The 13349-nt window shown below is 40.3% G+C and overlaps 1 protein-coding gene across 3 annotated transcripts in view; it reads right to left on the bottom strand.

The window, feature by feature from the left end:
• Positions 1 to 13349, bottom strand: part of wwp2 (WW domain containing E3 ubiquitin protein ligase 2) — a 55896-nt gene that overhangs the window by 29932 nt on the left and 12615 nt on the right. For all 3 annotated transcript variants that reach the window (XM_061036339.1, XM_061036341.1, XM_061036340.1), the window contains exons 6-9: positions 6553 to 6631; positions 4184 to 4350; positions 2804 to 3047; positions 1778 to 1867 (exon numbers count right to left, since the gene is read on the bottom strand). In XM_061036339.1, coding sequence (XP_060892322.1) covers positions 1778 to 1867; positions 2804 to 3047; positions 4184 to 4350; positions 6553 to 6631 — 580 coding nt within the window. The remainder of the gene's footprint in view (positions 1 to 1777; positions 1868 to 2803; positions 3048 to 4183; positions 4351 to 6552; positions 6632 to 13349) is intronic.

Here is a 13349-nt window from a genome sequence, read left to right as displayed (position 1 = left end):
ACATCATCTGGTGCTGGGGAATGAACCCCCAAACTTCCGGAGAGACGACCGACCCTTCCACTGAGCCACAGCCGCAACTGCACTGCAATCTCAATCCAATAAATAAATCACTCAAAGGAAAACACTGTCGTCAAATAGCTAATCAGTCAGCTCATTAAGTAGCACTGGGCTCTGACTGTATACATGTCTAAATTCAATAACCTTATGTTTGCTTACCAATGGCTCCTTTCCATAGTCTTGTATAATAATGGTCACTCTTGGCTCCAAAAAGCCGAACTGGAGGCCTTAAAACAACAGTCTGCCAACCAATGAGTGATCTCACAATTTTAAGGTTCACTTCTTACATACACACACATACAAAGAGAACTACTCAGAAACAGTCACTTTACCACACATTGTCATACAATAAGCAACCACAACCTGAGGAAGATGGGAGGAGGTACAGTCTTTTTAGCACCGAGCATCAGTAACTAAAGAGACCCTAAAGGCTAAAAGAAACTTTTTATGACATTCTGCAAATAACCAGAGGGGCTGAACTCATAATGCATAACTACTTAAAAAACTGCAATATATTTGAGTAATAAGAGCAGTGTGTCTCAGAAGCTCCCCTCCGTCTGGCTTTGGATGGCTTTCATTAGTTCAGCTTCCAAATGTCTTTTGCCTTTACCCCCACGCTACCCCCCAAACTTCTAAACCGTTCCTGGTGTGTACATCTGGAGCACTCCACTAGCCTGGCATCAGTTTGCTAATTGATCCTCTGAAGGGCCGTGGCAGCCAGCAGTCGACACACTGGTGGATAGAAGTACATGTGGTGGTGCTAAGAAAGGTCTTTTGTTCTCCGGCCCCCACGCTCTCATTCCTTGTATGGAAAAACTGAGATGGGGGTGGAGGCTTGGGGAAAAGTGGGGTTGACCTTTTCCTAAAAACAGCCTCTTTTTCTCTCAGTCACTCAGTCGCACTGAAAATCAATAAATAATTGGGACAAGAAAAAAAGCCATAAAAGGGCTGGGCTCTGGCACAGGTTCTCTCATAATGCAGTTAACTAAGAAAGGGCAAAGAAAACTGTGTTTTCATTGTGCTGCGTTAGCACAAAAACACAAATCAAACTGATTAAGACTAAATTACAATGAATGAAACTACTATAACCCTCAAAAAATGAAACACAAGAAGGCCTGGCCTGTTACCTGACAAGACTGGGGTTAAACAGGAATATTCCCTGTGACACTTTTCTGGACTTTCTATGAAAACAAAAAATCAAACAGCATGCACATCCAAATTGTTGAATACTGGGTGCTGGACGAAACTTTTAAAAAAGTAAAAGGAAGACTGAATCCGCACACCAGAAGCTGCTCAGTTGTTCTTATTTTCCTTTGCTCAAACAGTCATTTACATAATACCATTGGTGAAAAGGCCTGCATGACTGGCTGAAATCTGATTTTCAAAGCTAAATACTGGACAGTCACCTTTACGCTATATAATCTCAATGCGTGTCAATTATAAATACATCAACTCAGAAAACCAGTTAAAATGCAGCAGGCATGGGGCGCTGGTGATGCAGTGGTTAGTGCGCGCACCCCATGTATGGAAGCTAGTCTTCCAAGCGGGTGGCCCAGGTTCGAATCAAGCCTGTGGCTCCTTTCCTGCATGTCATTCCCCACTCTCTCTCTCTCCCTAATTTCCGACTCTATCCACTGTCCTGTCTCTCAATTAAAGGCACAAAAAGCCCAAAAATAAATGTTAAAAAAAAAAAAAAAAAAAAAAAATGTAGCAGGCATACCCTGGTGGCAGTGGTCTCTCCCATGTCGTGGTTTTGGTGTTGTGGTCAACGTAATATACTCGGCCATGAGGCAACACCCTCTGCTCCCAGCTACACACAAAGAGAGAGAGAGAGACAAGTATTTAGTTTACTTCTCAGATTTACATTTTACAAATATGCTAAAAGTACCTATTATATAAAACAATCTAATTACAGAGCGAACACCTGTCTCTATAATACCCAATTTAAATTATTCATAGAGTAAAGGCAGCGTCTCACGATAATTGCTCAGTGTGTAATAAATGTGGGATAGTGAGGATTATGAAAATATCAACACTCAGAAATGTTTAGAGTGCTGATATAACCTTAAACACGAGTTGAGAATATAAGTGCCTTTTTTAAGATTGCAGGTTTTTGCAAGACATGTATCTACTCTCTGTATCTGTGTCATTTGTCCTTCAAAATTCTATTTAGAATATAATGTCTAAAAATTGAAAACAAAATCATTGTATCTATATCTTTTATTATCGGATGTAAAAAAAAAAAACAGATTCTATTTTTTTCTTTAATCAGAGTTTGACATTGAAACTTTTTTCATTTCTTTGATATCCTCAGCATTGAAGGTTTTGAGTCAACAGCTGGATTTACATATTGAATATCATCATGGAGAGGTTGATCCTCTTCCCAATCTTTTAGCTATTGTAGTGTTGCCCAATTATTCTGAAAAAATTACTAAATCTGAGTTTGTCATTTAAACAAAATGTGATCATACTCTGATCCAAATTTCTCAAAAGGTCACATAAGAGCAGTGCTGCAGCTGTGAATAGAATCCCCCTGAGCAATGCCAAACTTCTAGTAATTTAAAAACAACATTATGTAAAAACAAGGTAAAGATTCCTGTAGGTGGCAGAATAGTTTTACAGATTACGTGAGTATCTATCATACAGGCAGGAAGTGCTAATGAGCTCCCACTGCACCACTTCAAATTGTGAGCTGAAGGTGACATGTTCTGTTGTTTCATACATTTGCATACACTGCTTCGCTTACCCTGCCGGAAGCGACTCATTATTGGATTCTGTGTTGCTGTTGCTGGCCTGTTCGCTGTTAGGGGTGGCGTTGGGGCCGGGCTCCGATGGCGCAGCCAGAGCGAGGGCGTCCTGACCTGGAGAGGGGCTGCTGCTGCTACTGCTGGCTGCCGGGGAGCGGCCTGACGGTGAGGGCGGAGGAGGCGTGTGACGGGCCACGCTCCCACGACTATTCTCCAGCCCGTTAGAAGTCAACTCAACTTTGTCTGAGAGAGAAAAGCGACCGAGAAGGATGAGAGAGAGGAACATTACTAACAAGTCACAACGTTAGAATCAGTTGACTCTAGTTTGGTGTTTTAAACATCTACACCATTTCAGACTGCATAAATGCCAGAAACTACATTTGCGTACCATTGTAAAAAAACAAAAACATGTGGGACTTCTTAACTTCCTATTGACAAAGAAGAAGTACAAAATGATCCTATAAACAAACAAAAAGCTGTGCAGAAGAACTGGTCTTTGTACTTTCTCTCAGTGTGAGGTTATATTCACTTTGGCAGGAAACTCCCCCGACACCGAAAACACACAACACAGCTGAACCAGAATGTTTCAAAAAGTGATTCTCTGTTTAATTGATTAATTATTAATTGTACACTTTTTTTTAATCTACCCTTTACAATAATTATACAAATACTGAATAATAATCCATGCCAATTAGGAAAAATTTAAAATTGAGAGACAGTGATCGAGATCTGCTGTGCTGCTGACCGAAATCACTACGAGCCACATGCAGGGACATCAATCATAATGTCCTGATTCTACTTTTAAATAACACCGTTGTTTTTTCACACCAATCGAGGTCTGAACCTCGCTGAAATCATCCCCTCCCCTCCATTCCTGTCTGTCTGTTTCTCATAAAAAGCAGTATGTTTCATAAAGTAGTCAGCAAACATATGCGCCTGTAAACATAACTGGGAGGTGGGCCCTGTCATAATCCATTTGTAGAAAACACTGACATGGACTCTTCGAGAAGAGAGAGAAAGAACGGCAATATTAAAAACGGATCAAATTCTACTATTTGGTCAGTTCAATATCTCAACCACAGCCTATTTTGATCAAAGACTTTGACTTCAAAGGAGGCTGAATACATCCTGCATGCAAAGAGAAGTCTGCCTCTTTGTGAAGGTTTGAGTTTGAGCACATCGTTCTGAAGTGACATGATGTGGTTTTGTTTTATTTTTTTGTCAATTTGTTACCTCTAATCACCCCTTTTGATTAATATAATATTTGCATTAATTACTAGCAGCCACCTCTCTTTGTTTAATACCATAATACATTAATCAAGAGATTTCAGTTAGCATAAATACACTTAAGTCCAGAAGGAGACAAGCTTATTGTGTACCTGCGCTGCTTCCAGGGCTGCCATGACTCTTAGAAGGTCGAAGGCGAACGGATGAACCGGCAGGCCCGGTGATCTGCTCCTCACTCAGCTCCCCGTTTGTCAGAGAGACCCCTGTGGTGCACCCGGGAGAGCCACCCTGTGAACCCCCCACTGAGTGCCGGTTACTCCTGGAGACAGATTTACACAGAGAGACAGAGAAAAGGATGCAGAGCAGACGAGGGAAGACAATGAAGGAAAAAGGTTAGAAGGCAGGAGACAGAGGGAGGGAGGTGCGATGAGACAGTGATGACAAAAGAACATCAATATTTACACTTACAACGTGGAAAAAAATGTGTCTGGCAGTTTCTCCTACTCTTTTTATGATGACCTGCTTCCTTTTTTTTGACAACTTATAATTAGACCTATTGTTGTTCCCGACTCAGGGGATCAGACCTGGCATATATACGAGCATGTACAAAAGCAACATTTAAAAACACAAAAACAGAGATGTCCATTTCTTTTCCTCTCTGAACACCCAGATATTTTCCAAACACTAAATATAACATCTCTTCGCAACAGGAGCTTTTATAAATACAGAAACATGTTGGCTTTCCCCGACCAGAATCGAGGAATGCTGAGGCCAAGCTGGGAACAGAAAACCAGATCCAGGGCTGTGCTCATTTTTACTTTATTTGCTACATTAAGAGGAGGCAGCTGAGGAAGGATGCCAAAACTTGACATAAGAACCAGTCAAGCGTACTGTATGGGAGTGGGATACGGCAAAAAATATGAACCAAATATTTATTTCTTTACTGAAATGTATTCATTCAATATATAATTTGATAATACTGCAACTTGGACAGAGGTGGACAGAAAGTCAGGAGAGGCTGCAGGCTGAGCTGAAGTTATCAATGTTATCTTACTTTTAGGGAAGGATTACTTATAAATGTTCATCCTTCACAAGGGTTGTCAAACCCCAGAGGTCTGGGTTCCTCAGAAATCTTGGTTTGACTGGTAAAAAAAAACACTGACCAAAGCAGATACTAGCTCAAAACAGTTTGGTGGTTTCAAGGAGTTGTAGCTGAGCTGCTGCCTTCTTTAGATTCAGAACATATCTCTCTTCACTTCCAGAAGTCCAAGAACTCAAAACCTTCTTGTTATTAAAACAATTTGTTTTGACTTTCAGTTGCACAAGCTGAAAACTTGCATGTTGTAACACTTATTTCCACTTTGTTATACATAAAAAAAAAATGTGATCATCATGATTGAAGTAAATTAAAATTGCACTCCTGTGTTATTCAGGAAAGCTCATTTTGTACCCTCGTTTTTGTGTGTGGGCACAAAGCTGCTCATCATGGGAGACCAATAGATTCACCGCTCTTCCTCTTTCTCTCTGCGGCGTCTGATACAGATGTTGACTGCTGTTCCATGACAGCAGCGGTTTGGGCTCTTGGCTGAACTGTGTTTCATGCCCCCATGCAATGTTTAAAGGGAAATGCCATCTGACCCCCATGCAGCCCCGCTGCAGAGCTTTGATATAAATGCAGTCTGCTCCACTATTTATTATCCCACTACCATTCTAGCCGGGAGAGCAGCATCTGAAACCACATTTAGGAGGGGGGGGAATAACATGCTGGCACTTTTCATAAGTGCTTGAATCGACCACACTGGCACAGGCTTCCATCACTCAGGCCTTTTCTTCTTCCATTTATTTTGATTACAATACTGCTTCAACTTAAGGATTTTCATATAAGCCCTTTGCATACAGTACTTTGTATTTTCTTTACACCACAACGTGTGCAGAATGATGAAACCAGAGAAGCCAACTGTGATTAAGATGACAAAAAAAAGCATGTTTCAGTTTGTGTGTATGTGTTTGGGTAAGTTATGAGGATTCAAAAATGTTATGTGATTGTTCTGCAAAAAATCACTTGCACATTTCCAAAGAAAATGAAGTTACAGAAAAACAGAAGCGTTAAAATGTTATCAAAACTGTGTCTTATACGGCTTTGGTGAGAAAGAATCTGTTTTATATAACTAGAATGTCTTTTGTCTTTCAAGTATTATTCTTCACACGACAGGTTAATCCCTGTTCTCACAATAAACAAGGCCTTCTCTTTTCACAATATTTGAGGTCTTAAGGGAAACAGGCTTTTATAGCTGCAGGGTTATTCTTAGTAAGACCGTGAGGAGGAGAGAGGACGACTGAGCTTTTTTGATCACATGTAAGGCAATTTTTAGTACATTTATTAAAAGTGCTTTTTTTTAACCACTCACAGACTCAGATGATATTATAAGGGTTTGACTTTAATTTGTCATAATGCATAATAAATAGGGAAACAATATGCCTGTGTGTGTGTGTGTGTGTGTGTGTGTGTGTGTCTCTTCACCTGTTGTTTGGTCCAGCTGCACTAGGAGTCTCCTCGCTCTGTGTCCTCCTCAGGTTGGGTCTGTCTGCCTGCAGTATCTCTGCAAAGACACATTACATCATCAATGCTCAGGCACTGCTAATAATAACTACAAGTTCAAGCTTGCACACATTCAAATTTAAACCACTTGCACTTTAGCATAGTGCTCATTTTGTCTGGATGGGGGGTAGTTGAATGTGAAGACGTAGAGTTCAGACATATTGTATTTTATGAATTCAAATACAAAGTAATGTAGTAGGGAAAAGGGCAGGACAGATGACAGAACAAACATTTGAAGTTCCTGGATCATCCCATGCCAAGCTGACGAAAAAACAAAACTCTGGGAATCGGGGGATTTCCAGAGGTAAGACGTGACGTAAATAAACAACGCGGAAGTAGCGGCAGAAGCAACAGAGTGTACTACACAACGTTATAATGAGAATATTTGTCTTTATATCAATGCTATGTGTAGTCCAATGGAATGACAACATCCATAAAAGAGAGGAGAACAACATACTGACGAACAGAAAACATAATGCAGCCGTTTAATTATGTGCACGGAGATCGTAGTGGTCGTGTGCAGACACTTTAGGCAGTCACTGTATATAAACGTCATTCTCTTTCCATTGGCTCAAATTGAAATCTCCGGAGTATATGCTGCCACGTTCAGACATCAGCTAATAAAATATTAGGGGTCTGGCCGCATAAACTCCGGGTAAAGTCCGGGCAAAAAATGCGGCTGTTTGCGTTCACATATAGCCTAAAGCCCCTCCGGGTAGCCAAATCTCCGGAGTTTTTCAGGAGATTTCTGTATATGTGAAAAGGGTTTTATACACCTAAACATGCCTCCTGTTTAGAAACTCTTCTCAATCACATTCAACACTATATTCTACTAATCCTACATACAATCACAACAAGAAACATGATGGAATATTAAAAACTGTGAAAACAGTGAGAAGGGATTTTATATTAATTTACCATAACTATTTTACCCAGGTACATGGAACATGTAGCAATGGATGCACCAATGCATCGGTTCAACATCTGTATTGGCCGATATTGGCATATAATGAAGCATGAACCAATGTGTATTCGTTGTGCTAAAAACTTTGTAATGCTGGAATCTAGTACACCTAACTAATGATTCAGAGAAGATGATCTTTTAATGGGCAGATGAAGTCACCTGTTGAACAAACTCTGATTTGTTTTCATTGTCAAACATGCAAGACAATGGTGTCATTGTGGGAGTCTTACACCAAAAGAAGTCATGAAACAAACATCGGTATCAGCTATCGGCTAACTTGTTATTTCAAACATCGGCATCGACAACGTCCCTGATTTTCCCATTCGGTGCAACAGACATTTGTTGTATTCATAATAGTTACTAAATGAAACATACGTTTGATTTTAAAACCTAATCTGGCACATTTCTTTAGTGTGCAGAGGTGTCTGTGTGTTGATTTTAAATGTTACCACAGTGAAACAAACAGAAAGTAACCTCTCATTTCTCTGAATCACCCCACTCTCTCTATTCACTCTCTAGCCCTCTTAGTCACCGTGCTCTTTCCCTGTCTCCCTTTGCATCTACAGGCTAAAATTCAGACATACATAAAACCATTCTCATAGTTAGGGTTAGGTCAAATTTGTGTTTATGAAAAAAGTCAAATAATGTAGCTTTAAAACATGTGGCAATGCAAGTGGTGGTTTAACATAGACCATTCATCCTTGTATGTACTGTGCCGTCTGTGCTGGTGTGTGCGGTAGTGTGTGTGTGTATGCGGTCGTGGTGATGTGAGGGAATGTGTGACTATATGCTGGTTCCCAACTGTGACTGAAAACCACAGACCTATAACATGCTTTTCATTAACACTCACTTTCTCCTTTACACACACAAACACAGCACCTTCTTATATGTACAACACTCACACCGGAGGCATGACAGGCGTAAACATGGTGCATATTTACACACATATATATGTCCTGCTATCTAAAGTAAAGCAAACAGGTAATCTCTCACTGACTCACACTCTCTCTCTTTCTCTTATCTTGTGCGCACACACATACAACCACACAACCACACACACACACACACACACACAGACACACACACACAGACACACAGACACACAGACACACACACACACACACACACTGCTTTTTTGTGGCTATGAATGGGCGTCTTGTGAGCAGACCCGATGGACATACAGAAAAATAAACAGTGGTCTTGAGGAGAAACCATTGTGTCATAGCCTGCTCCCCGAGTTCATCACCCCCTCCTTCCTAATGGCAAAGGTCTAATTACTGGTTTTGCACGCGTGCGTGCGTGCGTGCGTGCGTGTAGGTACATGTGAGTGTGCAAGTAGATGTGTCAAATACCATCTGCATTTAGTGACCATCTTGAGTAAAAATAAAGACCTTAGATCTTCAATTTACAATCATGTAAAACAAATAGCAGCTAAATAAATGTTAGCAGAGGGTGAAGACAAGAAAAACCTTGACCTTGTTTGCTGTGAAAATGAACACAATTGTTTTGTTGGGAGTTTGTTGGGAGAATATTTCAGTTAAAAAAGGAACTCAAGTGTTAATAAATCTAAACATGTTAACACATGCTACAGGTTATAAGATAAAATACCATTCCTTTAATTTTTGACCATCAAATCTAATCTTTTTCGTCCTAAACTCAAAGTGGACATTTGTACCACCAACCCTACAGAAGTGGCTCAAGGGTTTATTACACAGTCTTGCCTGAGAAAAACTCCCTATGACAATTGAGGGAAATACTCTAAGTTTAAGAAAATGAGTGTTCTTTTATTGCATTTCTAATAGGGGAACAGTGTGTATGCCTGTTTGCCTTGATTAGTTGATATCATTTATATACTGTTGTCCTTAAGGAATTAACTTGTATATCATATTTGTTTGATGAATTGCCCTTTCAAAGCCTGGTATAGGACCTTGTTGTGAATGTTCTTATGTGCACCTTTATTGTTGGTTTGTCTGGATATCTGTGTATTTTTGTTATCCTGAAAGTGTAATATTGAAAATCTCAATAAACACTTGTTTTACTTTTCTTTTTTTTTTTTCTTTTTTCCTAACTTTAAAGATAATTCCTCAAGGAGAAATATTTTGGTCACATGAATGGGACAGACAGGCAGATGAATGGATGACCTGAAAGCACAGTGCTTCCAGCCACGGCTTTTAGAGGAATAAAACAAAACAAGTAATCCTACAAAAACACTCTCTTTACGGTCACAGCATAACGATTCTGTGGACCATACAGCATGGTAATGTAAAGACTCTTGCTTGATGTGTCCTGGATGATGAGGGTTAGTCAGAGTGTGTGTGATGTGGTGCGGATGGGAACCCGTGTATTTGAGAGGCATCCACCTCAACAAAGTGTGCCAATATTCCCAGTTTAAATCTTTCTGCTCTGGCTTCTTTTTTCTCCACAGCTTTCAATACAAGGGTTTGTCTATGAAGCTCACTAATGTGTGTGTCTGTGTTTGTAAATGTGTGTGTGTGTGTGGGAGTGAGTGTGTGAATGTGCATGTGTCAGAAAGTCTGCCAGGGGAAATGAGTAAAACCTCCAAACTAACAGAGGTGCCTTCAGAGCGAGAACACAGAGCGCCTTAACACCAGCAGAAAGCAGCACACTTCCACCTTTATACACTTTATATATTCAGGCAACCTACATATGCTTACACACACACACACACGCACACGCACACACACACACACACACACACACACACACACACACACACACACACACACACACACACACACACACACACACACACACACACGCACACACACGCACACACACACACACACACACACACTGCAGAAAGTAAAACACATGTACTACCATGCATACTCACAAGCTACAAAACACAAGCGTGCATTTACACTTATGAGGCCTGAAAACACACATACAAACTAAAGTGCCTCTCTATGAATCCCAGGTTTGAGGGCACACTTCATCCTTCTGTTCACCAGCCACTCCTCCCCCCAAAAAACACACATATACACACACATATGACCTCTGTCATCCCTGCCCTTGTAAACCAGGAGAGGAAACCCCCCCTCCTCCGCCACCATGCACACAGCTCTGGATCACAGGAGGCGATTGTACTGCTGAGCTGCAAGCAATGAGGCTCAATTACACAATTCTCAGAAACAAATTAGACAAAAGCACTCCTGATGTCAGTGATTATATATGTTTGGTTGTGTGTATGTTTGTGCGTGAGTGTGAGTGTGTGTGTGTGTGTATGTGTGTAAGTTTGCCCAGAGTTGAAAGAGAACCAAAAACCCAGCTATACAAAGACAACTAGGGGGGAGCACTTTATTCATTTAATGTTAACCTTTGACCTGCACACACGCTACCATTACAGACCCTGTTTTGTTTAACTGCATTGTGAGGATCTAAATTCATTCCTCCATGTCCAAAATGATTGATACCATTGGCTGGAACCAGCAGCGTTTTGTTATTCATTTTGTTGTTCAAAATGAATAACAATACTGGTCGGGCTCTGTCCAAAGCAGAATGTGTGTAAGTGGATGAGCCACACTGACTTTATGCATTGGTTAAAGTTAACTACAGATAAGCTCACCTTAAAGCATAGTCTACTTCAATTGTCAATTTCAGTAATTTAGGCCATCATTTACCAAATGAACAACATGCTGTATTGTAGATTACTTTAGCAATTAAGACCACAAACTCATTAGGCAATCGATCAGAGGTTATAAATAATGTTAGAGCGAGGGTCATTTTTAGTTACGGTAATTTTACATGCAATACAATTCTAATGAATACACATTTCTGAAAATGTGTCGGCTCATTTGTATTCTACACAGAAGGTCGCTGCAGCTTGCCTAGAAAAAGAAAACTAAGTAAAATCTTTGGCTTTGGAGGCCCCTTTAAAAAAAGCATTCACAGGCCACACCCATCAATGACATTAATGGTCAACAAGATGAAACTACAACAGATGAGGGCTGGGGGATACTGACCAAAACTCACATCTTGATATTGTTTAGCGATACTCCATATATATCAATACGTCTTAACAGATATCAGAGATAAGTCTTTTAAACCTGTTTTTCTTAATTGAGGCACAAACCACTCACACACACAATCCAGTATATCCTGGATTTATTGGATAAAAAAGTTGCACATTCTGCCTTTAATGTTCATGATCTGAACTATTGTAGCAAAAGCCGATGCAGTTGCCCTTAAACCTCTGCAAACACAAAACAGCTTCAGCCCCTGTAGTAACACCAACTGGACAACTTATCTGTTCATTTGGTTGCGTTTTTGTTGCTTTTGGGCTTTAAGAAGTGTAAAATCAATTACTCTTTCTGCGCACATAATTAGCTCCATGTTCCGATTAAAGTATGTGGGCGAAACCAAAGTTCAGGAAGGTTGTGTTAAGGGCGACAAATGCCAACAACTTAAGAGGCTTGATGGCCTGTTAATCCAGTGCTTAAAAGTCTTGGCGTCTGTCTCTGACTGGTTGCCTTTATGAGTGAGGACATGACCCTCCCCTCTTAATAGAATCTTCTCTTTTTGCTGTTCTTGTGTGCAAAACAACAGAATGCACATAAACAAAAAAACACCTACAACACACCTTCTCTTAACTCCTTGAAAAATCTGGACAGTCACAAAGAGACACATTTATACAGGCCGTGCTGTGGCAGGTCCTGGCAATTTACTGCTGGCCCTGTGTTCATTCAGCCAAAGACACTGTGGACTCTGTGCGGTGCTCCATGAAAAGCCTTTTTTGTGAGCGTGTGTGTTTGTGAGTGTGACACAGAGAGGAGACGGATGCATGAACGTGGCTATGGTTTTAAGAGCAGCATATAACTGTGTTTGTTAAAAGACAGCGTATTCCAAACTTTAAATGTAATGAGAATGAGGTAAAATGTTAGTGCCGTGCCTGGAAGCTGGAATATTGTTGACCAAGAGTCAATAAAGCTGTGGAGGGTTTGAAATCCCTCCTCTGAGGGCTCTGAAATGATTTTATATTGGTTTGGGACCAGTAACACACGCACATGGACATAAAGTGTTCTTTTATGTCAGTGTTAAAGTTCAGTGAATACATGTCGATGGAGGCTGATGTGGTGTAGCCTAAGTGCGGCTGTACATTCTGCTCTGGTATTAAGTTACCGTACATTAAATGTAACAATATTTTTTACATGTTATTCTTGGCAGAGCAGAAATATTCTGATGTCCATTCAAACATGTCCAAACTTTTCACTGAAAACCAGACTTTGCTAAATTAAATACACATACGGGCTAACCCTTACTCACTTTTGAAAAACTTGGTTCTATTGTTATCGTGTTTGACAGAACCTGCCGAGGCAGATGTCCATCCACCCAGTAGTCCTGTTAAACAATAGCTTTCTCTTTCCACTGTCACCAAGTGCTTTCTGAGTGATGTCTTTTTTTGCCTCTGTAATACTGTAAATAAATGAGAATAAATGAAAGTGGATAAAACACCATAGTGTAGGGGTTAAAATAGTTAATTGAGAGTCATCAGACAGTAATGGCAGCAGAAACAAAGATGCCACATCCACACTTTTTTCAACAGACTTTTTTATATTTTGAAATGCATTATCTGTTGCTACATTTTAACCTCGAGTCCACACTACTCTGCATTTTTTAAGACCAGTAAAAACTCTACAGACCCTGTTGGGTTTGATAACTGAGGATTGTTTTTAACTGTGAATGGGCAGAAAGTGAGACAAGTGGAAGTGATGACAAAGACAGCCACACTCACTTG

The sequence above is a fragment of the Labrus mixtus genome, chromosome 4 (assembly GCF_963584025.1).
Source record: "Labrus mixtus chromosome 4, fLabMix1.1, whole genome shotgun sequence".
Taxonomy (NCBI): Eukaryota; Metazoa; Chordata; class Actinopteri; order Labriformes; family Labridae; genus Labrus; species Labrus mixtus.
The sequence above is the reverse complement of the archived record's forward strand: the minus strand, read 5'-3'. Positions and strand labels throughout refer to the sequence as shown.